Genomic DNA, 17,114 nt, shown 5'->3' on the forward strand with positions numbered 1-17,114 from the left:
CCAACCCATCTTATGCTCTTTTACGTCTTGAGTTTTTATGTTTCATCATCTAGTTTATGTTCTAGAATTCGGACCGAATGATTCTATGAAATGGATAACATAAGAGATATATTCAATATCTTATTAGAAATTACTCCATTTTCAATTTTGAACCCAAAATCTATTATAAAAAATGGAGGGATTTCATAGTGTTATTTATTCTTATTTAAGGTAAATAATGATGGGTTTATTCTATACCATACGCTCCAAGCAACTGTCTTTAGGTTCTTCTTAATATAATTCTCAAATATTATATTTTGTCTTTTTGAAGAATGTTTTGTTCGAAAATTGAAGTAGAAGACAAGAATATTATTATCAAACTATGATTACTAATTATTAAGGTTTAGAAGAAGATGTTTTGTCATTTGTATGTACTCTAATATGGTCACTATCGTGGCAATGACACTTCAAAACACAAATTCAAAGATAAAACAAAACAATCAAATTAACTATGTGAATGAGTTAAAATCATTATGAAAGCGGGACATAAATTCGATGATGTGGCACTTCAATTTTTTTATATATATATATTTGTTATGTATTTCTCCACAATTTTCCTCAAAATCTAACAAATAGACAAGGTATGTTAAAATATTTGGTGAAAGAATATATATTCACATTTAATAAAATTTTAAAATCAAAATAACATAATATACACACACATATATATATAGGGACTATTAATTTATTAATCCAAATTATACATGCCTCAAAATTGAAATAATCACCAAAATACTAAACATAGCAAGGATCACATAAAAAATTATACCTAAAAGGTCATTCATGTCTTGGATGGTCTATTTATTGACATTGTTGTTATTGTTAACTTAACCAGTCTCTTATTAAATTAAAGTATTGAATATAGAAGTGTTAAACAATATTAAGTTGAACAAAATTTAAATTTATTTGGTGATAGAGTCGTAAAAATACATATTTCTTCCATATTTTAAATCTTAGCTTCATGAAAGACTTATGTTATTAAAATACCAAAGAAATAAAGTCATATATCAAAACACTATGTGATTAATATATAAAGAGTCATCACGTTAAAGAAAATTGCTCCCTTCGTTTAAGGATGGTAATGGGGCGGTGCAGGGAGGGGGAAGGTTGAGTTTAACCCGCAATTTTTTTAATTTGCTCTGTTTCGCTTAACAACTTTTCATTTTCAACCCATCTCACTCCACCCGACATAATTTTTTTAATATTTTTTTTCTAATTAAGTTTAATACTAAAAGTAAATTCATTTTTTTCATTAAGTTGGTTTAATTAAATAGATAATGACTTAAAAAATTATTTTTTAGAGGTCAATTGGGAAACATGTAAGAAATTTTTATTTTTTATTGAACAATTTTTATTTACTATCTCGCATATTTTAGTAGCTTTAAAAAAAATCTTAATAAATAACGATCTATCATAACATGTAAAAAATTAAAATCAAGTTTGAACCCGCATAAAATCATATATACCCGCAACTCGTCCACCTTGCATTACTTAAAAAACCCACTTCAACCCACCCCGCATCCCTCAAACTCCGCACAACCTTAAATCCTCCCCCAATCCGCATCTGCCCCACCACACTGTCATCGCTATCTTTGTTTCAATTTGTTTGTCGTATTATTTTTTTTGTTAATACTAATGTATCTACCTCTTCACATATCCTTAAGAGTTAAGACCATAAGACTCAGAATTATTCTTTATTTCCTTGAATTTTACGTCAAATCAAATAAACAAACAAAAACAATCAATTTCTTTCTATGTCAAGTCAAAACCCGATAAACAAATAAACGAAACCAACTAGTCATCATAAGAAAAGAAAAGAATTGATACAAAGTCAAAAATCAGAATATCCTTTTCTAATAAATTCTACTAATAAATAGCTATCTTTATTTTTCTTATATGTTTTTCAACTGTTAATATAATTCGTCGGTGCTCTGTATCTTCACCTCTGTTTTTTTTTTCTCAGCTTCTCAGATCACAAAAATCTGAATGTAACTCAAGAAAAATACCCCCTTTTGCTTTTACATTGCCTTTTTCAACAAATTTTTGGATTTGGGTTTCTCAAATTAACCATTGAAATCTCAGTTTTTTATCTGAATTTCAAAGATTTTGAATTGGGTAATTGGTTAAAACGAAGATAAACAGGTAGATAGATATGTATGGTGTAAAGGATACAGTTTCTGAGAAGCTTTCTCGATTGTTTTCAGCTTCTCCTTCTAAATCTGTTGATCAACAATCTCAGGTTCTTTTTTCCTCTTTCTCTGTTAGAATTTGAGATTTTGTTGGTTATGAGTTTTTTTGTCTTTGATCTGTATGTGTAGCTAAAGTTTTTTTTTTTTTTTTGTGTGTGTAATTACAATTGCTTTTGCTAGCAATGTTAACTTTTTGGTGATTAGTTTGTGTATGATGTTTAAGGAATTGGGTAGCTGAAAAAGATGAAAACTTTATATGATGTTTAAGGAATTTTTATACATGAGTTTGTAATTGCGATAACAACATACTTAGTCTAATTCCGTAAGTGGGGTTTGTCGAGAGTAGGAGACGTTTGTGAGGTAGAGAGGTTGTTTTTGATAGACCTTCGGCTCGGAAGAACAAATATTGAAGCATAATTGCAAGAATGATATGACGATAAAATAGCAGTACTAGAGTAGTTAGAAAAAATAATGGTAGCAAAGGCCAAAGAGGCAAGATAGACACAACCAATAAAGTGATAGGTAACAATAAAACAAAGTAAGGAAACACTTGCTCATGTACTAAATAGTAATACTACTAATAGAGAGGAAAGTAGCAAAGAAGACTAGCCTTTTGACCTTCCCCTTAAAGATTCTACAACACTCGTCTACCTACTAATCTTCTATCCTAATCCTCGACCACCAAACTTTCCTATCTAGGGCCATGTCCTCATTCAATTAGAGGTGAGTCATGCCCTTTCGAATCAGCTCCTCCAATTCTTCAACCTCTCCCAAGTCCTAACACCTATTTATGGTAAACCTTCCACGCCTCTTTATTGGTGCATCCACACATCTTCTTTGCTCATGCCCGAACCATCTCAACCTAGCTTCCTTACCTTGTCCTCTACGGAGGTCTTCGTTCCTATTCATATCCCTTGTAGTATGCCTACCCATCCATTTGAGCATCCTCATCTCTGCTACCTTCATCTTTTGAACATGAGCATGAAATAGGTGAGTGAAAGAAAAAGCAAAATGATGAAAACTATATATCATGTTTAAGGAATTTGTATATGAAGTGAATCAAGTAACTAAAAAAGGAAATAAGATGAAAAAAGAAAAGGTGAAAACTTTCAAAAACGTCGTAAGATTTAGTTAGTTGTTTCATGGTAGTTTCTTTTGTGGTTGCAAAATATGAAATAGTTGATATATTTATGAGAACAAAAGTTTACAAAAAACCACACCGGTTGTTTAAGCTCAAGTTTGTTTATAGAAGTTTGTCACTAAATGGAGTAGCATTCATCAGACATTCAGATATACTATTTGATGGAATTATATTCATATAGAGTTTGGATTTCCTGCTGGAGAGTGAACTGCTGCTCATGCTACATTGTTCTTGTTTTTATTCTTTTGTGATTTAGGACATTTGTTTATTTGAGCAAAAATTAAGCTCTACATTGTTTTTTTTTTTTTTTAATAACCGCGAAATCCATATGTGACCCGCCCTTTGGACCAATCACAGCCTTCTAAACTCGGTGGATAATGGGCCCGCCCCTCTACCCTTCTCCACTTAAATACCGGGCTTCGCTTTGCATGGTGTGGGGATTGAACTTGTTGGCTTTTTGAAGTTACATTCCCTAAATGACTCATCATCCCATCCTAAACCTGACAGGCAGTCTGATTTGTAACTGGATCTAGTTGAAGTACTGAATTTGTTGTCCATGAAATCATCTTCAGTAGGTAAAACATTAGATGAAAGGGGTTGTGAAGAGTTTCAGTATTTCCAGTTCACACAAACTGCAATGAGCAAGAAAGCCATCAAATACAATATTCCTCATAAAGAGGCTTATCAGTCTTAGCAAACACATTTATAATATGAAATACAATATTCCTATCAGTAAAACAAATATGGATGACATGCCCTTGTTAACATTGGCCTGTTTGGTTTTGCAACCAAACGAAGTCAGACACGTGGTTTTGCATTGTTCTCCCATAACAAAGGGAGATAATTTTGTTCTCCAAGAACAAATGTGATGTAAGGACCTTGCCGGGTCAGAGGGTCCTTTTTAATACTTTGAATCTCTATAGGATTAGTAATAAATAATGATAATTGGCCAGTTTAACTTACTAATTTCACCCATATTAAAGTTCCAAAAATTGATGAGGCATTTTGAATATTTTATTTTATTTTTACAGAAAACAACCCAAGCTCTACATTGTTTTCCCTTACTTATTTTGCATTAGGAGACTTGTTGTTTGATAGAGGGTTGCCTTTATCACTATCCAATGCATATTATTTGTAACATTGTTAGCTCTCTCTGTGTTTAGGTCAGGCCGTATACTAAGGAGGGAAAATCTGTAACATCTTTTTTATCTTTCCTTCTACCATCAACATATTTTGCGAATACAAGAGATCGAAGAGAGGTCAAACCACTTCAATCAAATTCTTTTACATGGAGAAGTAAAAGTTTCTCGTTGCGCAATAAACCTCTGGATGATTTTGAGGTTCACAACGATTACAAAGAGATACCAGACATTCATCCAGAAAAAGGTGAAAATGGCTCCATCAGGAGTTCAGTTTGTGTGAAGAAGGAGACAGTAAATGCAGACAATGATAATGGAGAGCCTACTTCTGAAACTTTTGAAGATGCTCCTGATAGACACAGCTTTGAGCTGTCACTGGCCTATCTAACCACTGATTCTGTTTTCATTACTCCAAATTTATATGATTTTTTCCAGTCTTCCCTTCCTAATATAGTGAAAGGTTGTCGATGGGTCTTGTTATATAGGTAATCTTGATTTTAAAATAGTTTCTGCTGCGACGTCTATTATAACTTCGGTATCCTGAATACTAATATCTATCCTGTTCATTCTAATGAAGGGCAGTACGGCCAGACACGGTATATCACTCCGTACTCTTATTCGCAAGAGTGCTGATATTTCTGGTCCTTGCTTGCTGGTATGTTCACCTAAATTGCTGCAAACATTTGTCGTGCATGCATTCCCGACTTCTATAGCAATTTTTAAAGGATCTCTTCTTTCTTTTGAAGATGAATTTTCTTTATAATGTTTGTGTCAGATTACTGGTGATAAGAAGGGTGCTGTGTTTGGTGGGTTGCTCGAGGCACCGTTAAAGCCTACTGCGAAGAGGAAGTACCAAGTAAGGAAGCAAACACATGCAGTATTTAATTTTCTTTAACTGAAACAATCTAATGACGAAGTAATGTTCAATAAGAAAACCACCAGTTTCTGGTCTAATCTTACTCTTGGTAATCGACTTGGTGCAAGTAAAGCGTTTCAAACTCCCTTTACTTCAAATGAAGAGTTAAAAAACAATAGCCTATGTTTTCCTTCTCCATTTTCACCGAGCATTGGTTTTATTTTTAATACTAATGTGATTATTGTATTATTGTGACAGGGAACAAATCAATCATTTGTATTCACAACTCTATATGGTGAACCAAGGTTATTTAGACCAACAGGTAAGAAATTTGTTCTGGATGTTTGTTACAATATCAGTTTGTGTAAACGCAGTAATAGAAAATTTCCATTTGAGAAAAACTGCATGGATGAATTAACTATGAGCTCTCACAGTTAAGATGAGTCAAAGATGTATGCCAATGACCTGCTTTAAACAGTGTGCAGAAGTTATCACAATAAAACATTCAGAAGTTTTATTTTTTCTCAAAAGAAAAGAAAAGGCTTCCAGAAGTTATACTATGTTGTGTTGTTACATTCTTACAAGGAACCTAATTTTCACCTTTCGACATAGTCTCTCTGATGAAAAACGTATGCTGGTTTTACTTCGTAGTAGGTACTGTATACTGTCACCAGCAATTTGAGGTGATAAACATATCTCAAAAGTCTAATCCTTTCTGACAATTGACAATTATCAGCAAATTAAGTCAACTTTATTGTGGCCCTTGATGAGATTCTTTCCATCTCCACATATGATCTTTTTTCTCTTCTTACTTCTTTTTGTTTGGTGAGAGGAGTGGCAAGAGTTAATTCAAATAGTTTCTTTACAGTCCATTCAAAGTAAGTTATTATGCTACCTAGCTTTGTTCCACTATCCAAATTGTTCTAACATATGTTACGGCTAGCAGACCACCAAATACAAAATAAACAACAACATACCCAATGAGATCCCATCCCAAGTGGGGTCTGGGGAGGGTAGGGAACCTTACCTTGGTCATGTTTTTGTTAAGCATTCTTTATGATAAATCTTCTTGCTCAGTACACATCCAAACTTGTCCATCGTTCAGTCTCTTTGTGTTGGAAGTTAGCATAAAATATGAACTTTGTATACCCATTATGATACATGCAATGCAACAATACAAAAGGTGTATATTAGTTGTAGAAAATCCCAAGAATCCCAATCTGAAGTAACCCATGCAGACATGAACTAAACTGTTGCCATTTTGGAATAGGTGCCAATAGATATTTTCACTTGTGTTTGAATGATATCCTGGCACTCGGAGGAGGTGGAAATTTTGCTTTAAGCTTGGACGGTGAATTGTGAGTTCCTCTGCCTTGCACTATACATTGTTGCTTGCAAGTTGCAAATTTCTTCTTTTCTTATTTCCAATTTTCTGCGAAGGTTATCTGGCAGCAGTGGACCTTGTGAAACATTTGGGAACTCATTTTTGGCACATGATCAAGAGTTTGAACTGAGGAATGTTGAGGTAACTTCCTTAGTAACCCCTCGTCTTTGTGCCCATTCATTATTCTACTTCCAATCTAGTTTCAAAACACTACCTTAGGATCGATGTATTACCAACTTAAAGAGAGAGAGAGAGTGTAACATCCATAAAACTACTAATTTTCCTTTTCTTATGGCTAAAGATGATCGTATGGCTTTGTGAGAAATTGTCTCAAACTCACTAGTCACTAGGACTGTGTTCTAGAGCTAGGACATTGTATATTTGGTAGCAGACTCATGAAATATTTGAATAAATTTATTTGTCATTCTATCACCAAATCTTTGACAATTTCTTCTTGTTGATGCAGCTATGGGGTTTTGCGCATGCGTCTCAATACCTCCCCTCATACCAAGCCTAGATTTTCTTGGTTCATTTTTTTTGTTAGCTATATTTTTGAATACTTCTATTTATTCTTTCATGTCCATGAAGCAGTTTCCTCCTCTATAATCCTGCTGGACATGGGCCGATTGCAGCATAGGGACAAAAGTCTAGCAATTGTGAGTTGATATGCATGTTGATCATTAGCCTAATATTTATTTAGCATATTCTGAATCCTTCAAGCCAAGGGAGGCTTTATAGTGTATGATTATTGTGATTTTATATAATAGCAAACCACAAGTTCATTTTTACTATTTACTTTGAGCCTTTCGTGTTGTGAGTAGACTCTCGTCTCAAAAACCTGCTACAGTTGCACACAACAATGAATTCGAATCAACTTATAGAGACGTGATCAATAACATAACATGGAAAAATATCGCATAGTAACATGAATGTCATGGAAATCTTTAATGCAATATCTACTATGGCTACAAACATAACATCTCAATGTACTGTAACTGATCATTATCCATTCAGAGTTTTGCTTCCAGGAAGGACGATATGGTTACACAAGAATGATACAACAGAATACTAACCCAAGGCTGGTTTTGGGATGACTGAATAAACTCTGCACCTCAGATGTTATCCCAAGTTTGTGGTTATATGTCTATTAGCCTGCCCACCCCAAAATTTAGCAAAAACCAGAAGAACTACATATTAAAGAACAGGACCCATCGACCTCCTACCCTCGAGATAGTACTCTGTGATCTTGCAGCAGATGCAAAGGAAGAAGCTGTTTGCTTTAACGCTGGAAATGAGCCTAACCCTCCATTTGATCCTCACCAGGCAGCCCGAATATTCTTAAATTGCGGTCCATAGATCCGACAGCTATGTACGATGCATCTGGACCAAATTTCAGACATGTTGCTTTGCCTGCATTAGATGATAACGATAACTATTATTACCTTTATAAAGACATGTAACATATGTCATCAAGAGCACATTTTTAGAGAGTCTAAAATAAGAGGAAACACTATACCTGTGCCTGATAAGTCAGGGAAGGTTTTGATGTGATTCCAATCAGCCTTGACACTGGCGACTTGATAAACTCTGATTCAGCACAGAAAGAAATGACATAAACGTTAATTGACAAAAAGATTAACTCCAGGGATCACTTAAGGGATACATAATCGTAATCAAAGTACAATGATAAACAATCCACCAAGGCTCTTGGTTTTTCTTTTCTTTTTTAACTCCCTCCAAACCACTTTACTTGTCGGCCTTACTATAAATAGATGGTTGAGTACATCCTTCCCATTTTCCCCTTACTAATAATTATTCTTGGAAATAATAAACATTGACTAATTAGCATAGAAAACCCAAGTGAAGAGCACATACAAATGCTTCAATATTGTGATTGCTAGATTCACTCTCTTTATATTACTCTTAAACATTTTAAATCATTAAAGATGATAAATAAGGGTATGATGGTTAAAACAGATTTTCTTAAGGGCCGTGAAAACCAACAATGTAACGAGTAAGGTGGTCCAGAGGGAGTATTGATCTATGCTGAAGTCTTTTGACACCCATCAAGGGGAACTACTTTTAAGTTCAAGAAAAATGAGAAGTATCAGGGTCTATATATTTGTGTAGCTGTCTTACCGTATATCTGAGCCTCCTAAGGCAAGATAACTTCCACTATGGTCAAATTCCACTGCAAGTAAAAGGAGAAGCAGATTTAGACAATCTTAGATGCACATAAAATTGTTAAAGAAAATGAATTTATGATAGAAGTAGCTTATATCAACATCCTGAAAGATGAAGGTACAATAGAGTAGTTATAACACTACTTGAAAAGAGTCTTGAGTCATAACCAATATGCAAACTGTGTAAAAAATGAGAAGCTCTGAAGTAGACTTCTGAATTAGAAAGCTACCAGACTTTCAAAAGGGAATGGCCCATAAACAACAGTGGAACTTGAGAATTGAGATGGCATTCTCAAACATACAGTACTTCGTTAATGTGAACACTTCCCAGACTAAAAAGGAAATTTCCCATAAATGACAGTCATATGTTAGTATGCTGTAATATACAGTAATCCATGAAACAAATTTTTTACCTTCCGAAACTACTCAAGCAAACACTAAAATATCTTTATTTACGAACTACCAAAGCTTCTTTGAATGGATTCAGTGTCTTGCTTCAGTAGAATGCAGTTAATGTATACCTGATTGAGTTGGTGTGTTTTCATCATAAGGAGCGAAAGTTCTAAAGTTCTTCAATTTGCGTAAATCCCAAAGTTTAACACCATCATGAGCAGCAGTCTGATTATTAACATAGAAAGGAAACATCAGTCACAAGTTCAATCACACATAGCTTTACGCCAGTGAAACAAAGATTATCAAAAGCTTAATTCAGTATTGGAATACTCACTGCTAAGAAATAGCCATTTTCTGAAAAGGAAATAGCAGTTACAGACCCAACATGGCCATCAAATTTTGCAACATTTGCCTGAAGAGAAGCACCAAAAAAAAAAAACACACACAGAGAAAACAAACAGTAAGAATACTAGGACAGAAGAAGAGGAATGACATGAGCAATCATGCGGACTTTGGAACAAACAGACCTGACTTTTTACATCCCATATCTTGACCAGAGACCCTGAAGTCCCAGTTCCAAGGATCAGACCATCAGGGTGGAAAGCTGCGGAAGTATAGCCCTCAGATTCTGAAGCATCTGCTACCTGAATTACAATATAAATTTTTTTTAACAAGTCAATTAGTTTATAAAAGGTGATTGATGACTCCCCAACCATCTACACATTGTTTCTTGAGAATGAGAGCCCAGAGGGAAAAGCAACCTGTGCAAGGCATAAACCAGAAGCAAGATCATAAAAGCACCACGTGCTATCAAGAGAAGCAGTAACAAAATAATTATTGGTTGCATGGACAGTGACAGCTTGCACCTGCAATCATTGGTAGATGTATATGTTAAATCACTGATTAAAAGGTTTGAAAGTGAACTATATTCAGTTGAAAGCAACAACCTAAAAATGAAGTAATGTCAAAATGTCAAGGGTGAAGGCAATTTCTAGAGTCTGCAGAACTAATATTCCAAGGCAGAGACAACATAACATTGATTTCCACTAGCCCCCTTTTTCCCGCGAAGTGTTTTCCCTTTGTTTTCTTTTCCTTCAAGCAGAATGTGGAGAAACTTTTTGAGGCATGCAGGCAATACATTCAAGAAGTGGAAGCTCACTAAGAAATTAGTCTAGGGACAAAAGAATTAAATCTAACATGAAGTAAAGACAACTCCAACGACAAAAGAAATACATTTTTTCTCTTTGATAGTTGATACAGCAGCAGATATATTCCCAAGTCAACCTTACCATTCTCAAAAAATAAAAAGATCTAGCAATTTCGGATCAAAAAACATTTTTTGTAATATGGATCTACTCTTTTAATACATGGGTAACATTTTTATAGTACAGCGAAGCATTAGTCCCAAATAGGTTATTTTGAACTACCTTATCAAAAAAAAAATTAGTTCCATCTCCATGCATTCACTTCTTAATGATCTATTTTATCATTCCCATATCTAAGCCTAGAAAGGAAATATCCAAAAAAGTGGAATGCTAAATGGGGAACCGAGATAGAGATCAACACCAGATAACGCATTAACTCGTTTTCCAGAATCAATATTAAGTTTTGTGCAATCAAGCAGGACAATTACCAGCATTGTGTCTTTCAATAATAAAAAGGTATTTCAATATCAGTACTTCAGTATTGATCAACAAGTTGTAAATATGAAATTACCTCTGCTGTATGATCCTTCAAGACATGCCTACAGTCATAATTTCCATTTTCAGAACTTTGCCACACACGAACCGTCTGCAAAACTCAGCTACACAGTTTAGTAAAACATCAAAGGAAGAATGCAACTGTGTATTAAGTAACAGCATGTTACTGTTTATACTTCTACTACTTAGTAAAGGTGCCAAAACCATCTGAAATGACAATAACCTTTGACTCTAAAGTTGCTGCCATATTAAGAATTTCCAAATCCTACTTCTAACCAGATCTGATCCTAGAAGGCTAGAACTGAAGAGGCAAAATAATGATTTTCCTTTTTTTTATCCGTTCTATTCTTGGAAGCATAGCTAGTATATTTGGTGGCAAAATTTTAAAGAAACTCCATACTGAAACATCCAATATCACTGGTTCATGATTAGATATTCTTTACAAGTGAACTCTTTTCGGTAATTCCAAAAGAGTAGCACATAACATGCCATAGAAGGGGAGAACATACTAAAGGAAGTATAAGCTTTAACAAGACAAGAAGATGAAGGCTACTTTTGATTATTGAATGAGCAGTGCATGTTCAACTCGCATTAAAGAGAAACAATCAGGTGTACCTTATCTGCTGAACCAGAGACCACGAGTTCACCCTCAGCCGCAAATTTAACACTGGTAACCTATAAAGGCAGAATATACTGAGACAGATTTTTTTGAAATTAACTACTAAAACAAAAATTCTCGCTAAGAAAACATAGCTAATGAATTATCAAGTGATAGTAAGAAAAGTATCAATAAGATGACAGACCCTCTTTGAATGACCACTTAGTGTTGATATGATCTGTCCTGAAGGTCGATCAAAGATCACAGCATTTGAATCAACTCCACCAGTAGCAATTATGTCCTGTCAAAACATAAATTAGAACTAGACATGCTGAAGTAGTTAAACCATAAATATGCATCAAGAAAACAAGCAAAGGTAAGAATCAATTGGCACAGATCATTGAATATCTGCAACAACTTTCTCCTTAATCAAAATATTTCATCTCATAAAGACAATCTTTTAATAACACAAAATTATTCCTTTGTTTTGCACTAATGTGATAATGCAGATGTATGAACAGGCTCTAGATCTAACTTGCTAGCTCATATTCCGAGTACATACCATAGGAACATACTCCTGTAAAACCACTCGTGCCTCAACGTAGAAGTAAAAAAATTCATCGTGTGTATCTAGATAAGCACTCAATACTTACGTAGCTATAAAGACAACTTTCAAAGGCAAGGCTATTTATGCAATAGCTATTAACTTATGCAACTGTCCTAAAAGCAGAAGTTTCAAAACAAATGACTCATTTTAGCTAATGGGAATATATTTTACTCTATGTTAAGTGGATCTTTCATTTGAGTCAACATATGTGTCAAACAGCGTGATGTGGGCATCGGTACTTCACGCGACTTCTTCAAATTATACTAATACTTGGCAGGAAAAGTGCAAGTACGGGTACCAAATTCATACACCCGCATTGGATAAGTACACATGGCCAAGTCCAGGAAACAGATTTTGGCTGTATCTCCCTTGTGAACAATAATGAAAAACAAATCACAGGAAAAACAGAAGAAAGAACTTACCTTAGCATAATGAATATCCAAAGACAAAATGCCCGGTTTGTTGGTTTTGTGAAGAGGAAAACTATTCAGTTGGGTATATCTCGCCAAAGCATCCACAGGGGCCAATGTTGCCGGTATCTAGGTGGGAAAAGAAAGTGAAAAATAATCATTTTTCATCTAACTAGGAGAAGCGGCAGCAAGAAAGTGCTCATATAACACCTACTTACATTAGTCTAAAGAAAGGAGTGATGCAATATCAGAAGAGAATGAGGGAAAATTACTACATATAAATCCCTCCAAACATGTGTAGTAGATATTACCTGTCGTTTTTTCCTTTGTTGTGAAAGACCAGCATTACATTCAGTAAGAGTCTCAATGACAGAGTGTGATATCCCAGGGCGAATTTTCTTTCCATCAGGGCCCGTATCCTCATCCTCAGCAGCTATTGATACAAGTTGATAACATGAATAATAAGTGTGGGATAAAGATGGTACAAGACACATAAAAGAATAAAAAACAATTACCTCTTTTCCCATTGCTTACAGCAGTAGTACCAACTGCTGTAGTGGCTGCCATGGGTATTTGTCTTTCAGCCTGGGCAAGCAACCCCCTTGCCTCATCCCTTTCCTTTTTCAGCCTTGCAATTACCCTGCAAGCAGCATCATGCTGCCAAGATAAGACATAAATTTAGCAAGGCATGTACTAGACGAAGCATGCAGAACAATGTAATACGTACAAGCAGCTACTAGAAGAATGTACGACGAGAGAACTGGGAGAAAATTGTCCAGATGTCAATTTTGGTTATTGAGAAGAGAGAACTCTGGATTAGAAAGACAGGACAAAAAACAGAAAAGATGACAAAAATGAAATGTACAGTGAATCTAGAACCTGATTATTGGCTCAAGAAGCAACAATACCAAATATTAGGATGCTTATTCCTACTCAATTTTGACACTAACAGACACCAGTATGTGTCACCAGTCTTGCTTGTGTTTTTCTTTGAAGGAGAACTCGTGTCATACAAGAAAAACTCATGTCGCGTTACAGGCAATAGGACAATACTTATTTCTTTCCTATGCTTAAAATTCTTTTTCCATTATGACAAAAGAGAGATAGCTTGGTAGTAAGGAATAAGGATCCCCCATCTCCAACATAAAGTTGGAGTTTTAATCATAAAAGGAGCAAAAGTGACAAAGATCCACTGTTGAGATCCTAGGAAGGGAGTTACAGGATGTTGGGTTTTACCATAGAAAAAAAAAATTCTCGTTAAACAAAACAGAAAACTTGAAACAATAAAGGACATTACAACGGAAAAGTAGCACAAAAAGAGAACTTCTAACTTTGCACCGCCTAGTTTCAGAATTTTCAATTTGTGCTTCCTCTCTCCTCTTCCATCAGTAGTATATGAGGCTGCCCTAATGTCCATAATGTCTACGTAAGCACTCAAATTTTCAGAAAACTAATCATTGCATCTACGTTATCAAATATGATTTCTAGGACAAACTCCCCAGAATAAAGATTGCCAGATGCTTAAGAGTATGTAGGTCACTTCTTTCACCTGATATAAAGCATGGCTCAGCTCTTGCCTTGCAGTATGTAATTGTTGTTCCAATGCAAAATTTGACAGCATCAGGCCATCCCATTCCTACAAGACAAAAAAAATTAAGACGAAGCATCAATGTAACAAATGCTCCAAGATAAATGGTAATTTGTTTAGTAGTCGCACCACGTAAAGGATTAAGAGATGAAAACGCTATTTGATAAACAACCAGTTAGACTAAAGAATAAGAGATCAACAATGCACTAGAAATCATGCTGCTGAAATTGGTTCATCATATGTAATAAGGCTTTATTTGGAATCTTCAAGAACTAAGCTACGACCATAAATTTCTAGATGATGATTTTAACCTGAGCTGCATGCCACAGTCTAATTGAACACTGAACAAAAACAAATACTTAAGAAATCCCTTTTATTAGAAAAAAAGCATTTTGTCAGATGAGGGGCATATCATGAGAAACCTGCTTACAATTTCCAACAGAACACGCGAAGGTAAATCTTCGCAGAAGTGCTTTCAACGGAGATGATTAAGGAAGATAATTTCGCAAAATGATATTTGATTATCCCGGTTCCTCAGCATCCATACTAATTAAGTTGCAAACAAACCTCAGAAATGGGAAGCAGAAAATCAAGGATCAAAAACACGTACTATTTGGAACATTCCCAACATCCCAGGAATGCTAGCAGCCTGTACAGGTCGGGGTTTAACTATCTGCAATAAGCACCAATAATAGTAAGCTCCACGTTGTAAACCCATGTGAGATCATACCATAAAGCTAATACTGGGGAAAATTAGAAGCAAATTACATTTCAAATTTCAGACAGTACTACCTTGCCAGTTTTAACAGGGATAATGTCATCTGCCGTCAATGGCTCTCCAGTAATAGGACATTTGCCATAATCCTGCACCAACCAAAAGGACAAAACGATTAAGAAACACATGTTCACTTAAGAACATGTTGCTGCCTTCAGCTAAAGGTCAAAAATACCACTTAACCCCAAAAAAGGATGGTGATACTCCCACCGGACAACTTGGAAAATTCTCCTACAATCAAGCTACATGAATACTGTTCTTTCTGCTCAACCTTATCACTTTTAACAAAAGCCTGAGTTGACAGTTGACACTACTTAAGTTTATATTCCCTATTATGAACCCATTAGGTGAGGAGTGTAGACAGGGAAGATAGAGACCAGCAATTCAAAATTTATACTGGATTAAATATACAAAAGACAAACAACTATTTTTTTTTGTTGAAACGCACAAATTAAAAGAATTAATATAGAGGATCCATATAACCCAACCCTAACTAGCTCGAGATTGAAGCATAGTTTGTCTTTAAAACCGTACTTTTTCAAAATTTCTCCTTCCTACATCTCGCATGAAACAACCTCGGGCATAAATCCATTTCTCTTCAAAATGAACCACAATATCGATCACACGGATCAAATAAAAAAAACTACTGCTAAAAGAATACACACTGCACACATCAAAAATGAGTTTAAAATTCTGAAAATGTAGATAATTTTCAAGCTATTAATCAATCACACAAATTACAGATATCTCTCTATAACAAACATAGATTGGTAACTAACACAGCAAACATAGATAGGTAAACTATAAAATGAAGGTAAATAACAAATTATAAAAACTGTATTTAGTACAGAAATGAGATAAAACTCACAGAGATATGTCTTTCAATTAAACGCTTTTCGAAAAGGAGTCCGGACTTCTTCGAAACTACTGGATCCTCCGGCACCTCGCCGGAAACTGTAATGAAAAAAAAACAGTGAAAACTACAGATCAGAGACGCAAAAAAAAAAGATCTATATTACGGAAAATGTGCATAGAGAAAGAAAAAAAAAGTAGATAGCGATAGAGAGAGAGAGAAAGTGAAGCTTACTTGAACAGTTCATTGTTGAAAGAGAGAGAAAGGCAAAGAGGTAGAGCTAGGGTTTAAGTAGCACAAAAGGAGCTGATGCAGAGTGAGAGCGAGGGAGATGAAATGAACAATTTTTTTTTAACTTGAGGGTTTCAGATGATAAGAATGGGATATGGTAGGATCCGACCCGACCCTACCTTACCCGAATAGGCCTCTTTTCAAGTTCAAGTCGATTTAAGGATTGTTATTTACGTCATAATCAAATTATATCGGTTTTAGGATAAAAAATAAATAGATATGACCAAACTTAACCCAATGTTGGTCATATTTTTTTCCGACGGAATATAAATCTTAGTATCTAAAATTAATGACAAATTAAGAGGTCAAAATCATATCTTTTTTTTATCTTATACTCGATTTTCATTGCTCGTATTAGGGTCTAACTGAATTCAAATATACGTATTGCATTGCTCATTTTTGGAGGCAGTGCTTTCAACATAATTTCTTTCATTACTAGAAGCTCGATGATTAAGGAGGAAGGGATCTCAACTATTCCACCGTAGCTCTGATGGTTTAATTGCCTCCCTTGATCAATGATATATTAGACAATACCTAAGGCTTTAATAATGCTTTAAACATAATTTCTTTCACTACTAGAAGCTCGATGATTAAGGATAGAGGGATCTCAACTATTCCATCATAACTCTGATAGTTTAATTTTCTCTAATTGATCAATGATACATTAGACTAGGGGTGTACATAGGTCGGTTGGGTTTGGCTTTTCATTAAAAAAAATCTAAACCAATTATGTCGATTTATTAAATCTAAAAATCAAATCAAACCACATAAAGTCAATTTTTTCGGTTTTGGCTTTAGTCGGTTCTTTCGATTTTTTTTGATTTTTTTATTTTTTACAACTATACGGTATTTGAAAAAGAGATCAAATATATTTTCACTTACCTGTGTGATATGCTAAACTTAAAAAATGTTAAATGAATAGAAATTTTTTAAAAGACGGTAAAATTCACATGAGTACAAAATATTTT

The 17,114-nt window shown here is 34.7% G+C and overlaps 2 protein-coding genes across 2 annotated transcripts; one reads left to right on the forward strand and one right to left on the reverse strand.

The window, feature by feature from the left end:
- Positions 1-1,944: 1,944 nt before the first annotated feature.
- LOC102600175 (TLD domain-containing protein 2) lies at positions 1,945-7,539 on the forward strand. Its single transcript, XM_006354371.2, has 8 exons — positions 1,945-2,278; positions 4,533-4,993; positions 5,091-5,163; positions 5,284-5,364; positions 5,623-5,686; positions 6,635-6,722; positions 6,805-6,889; positions 7,215-7,539. Exons 1-8 carry the CDS (start codon positions 2,192-2,194, stop codon positions 7,263-7,265), a joined length of 990 nt encoding a protein of 329 aa, XP_006354433.1. The 5' UTR covers positions 1,945-2,191; the 3' UTR covers positions 7,266-7,539.
- Positions 7,540-7,664: 125 nt separating this feature from the next.
- Positions 7,665-16,203, reverse strand: LOC102600710 (pre-mRNA-processing factor 19). The gene is made up of 18 exons (XM_006354373.2): positions 16,090-16,203; positions 15,871-15,956; positions 15,020-15,091; positions 14,838-14,900; positions 14,189-14,275; positions 13,155-13,296; positions 12,951-13,072; positions 12,652-12,768; positions 11,828-11,923; positions 11,640-11,699; positions 11,041-11,115; positions 10,086-10,190; positions 9,852-9,968; positions 9,659-9,736; positions 9,453-9,549; positions 8,888-8,939; positions 8,265-8,335; positions 7,665-8,158 (listed from the first exon to the last, which is right to left on the reverse strand). The coding sequence occupies exons 1-18, from the start codon at positions 16,100-16,102 to the stop codon at positions 8,046-8,048; spliced, it is 1,566 nt and encodes a 521-aa protein (XP_006354435.1). The 5' UTR covers positions 16,103-16,203; the 3' UTR covers positions 7,665-8,045.
- Between the last annotated feature and the right edge of the window lie 911 nt (positions 16,204-17,114).

The sequence above is a fragment of the Solanum tuberosum genome, unplaced genomic scaffold (genome assembly GCF_000226075.1).
Source record: "Solanum tuberosum cultivar DM 1-3 516 R44 unplaced genomic scaffold, SolTub_3.0 scf00174, whole genome shotgun sequence".
NCBI lineage: Eukaryota > Viridiplantae > Streptophyta > Magnoliopsida > Solanales > Solanaceae > Solanum > Solanum tuberosum.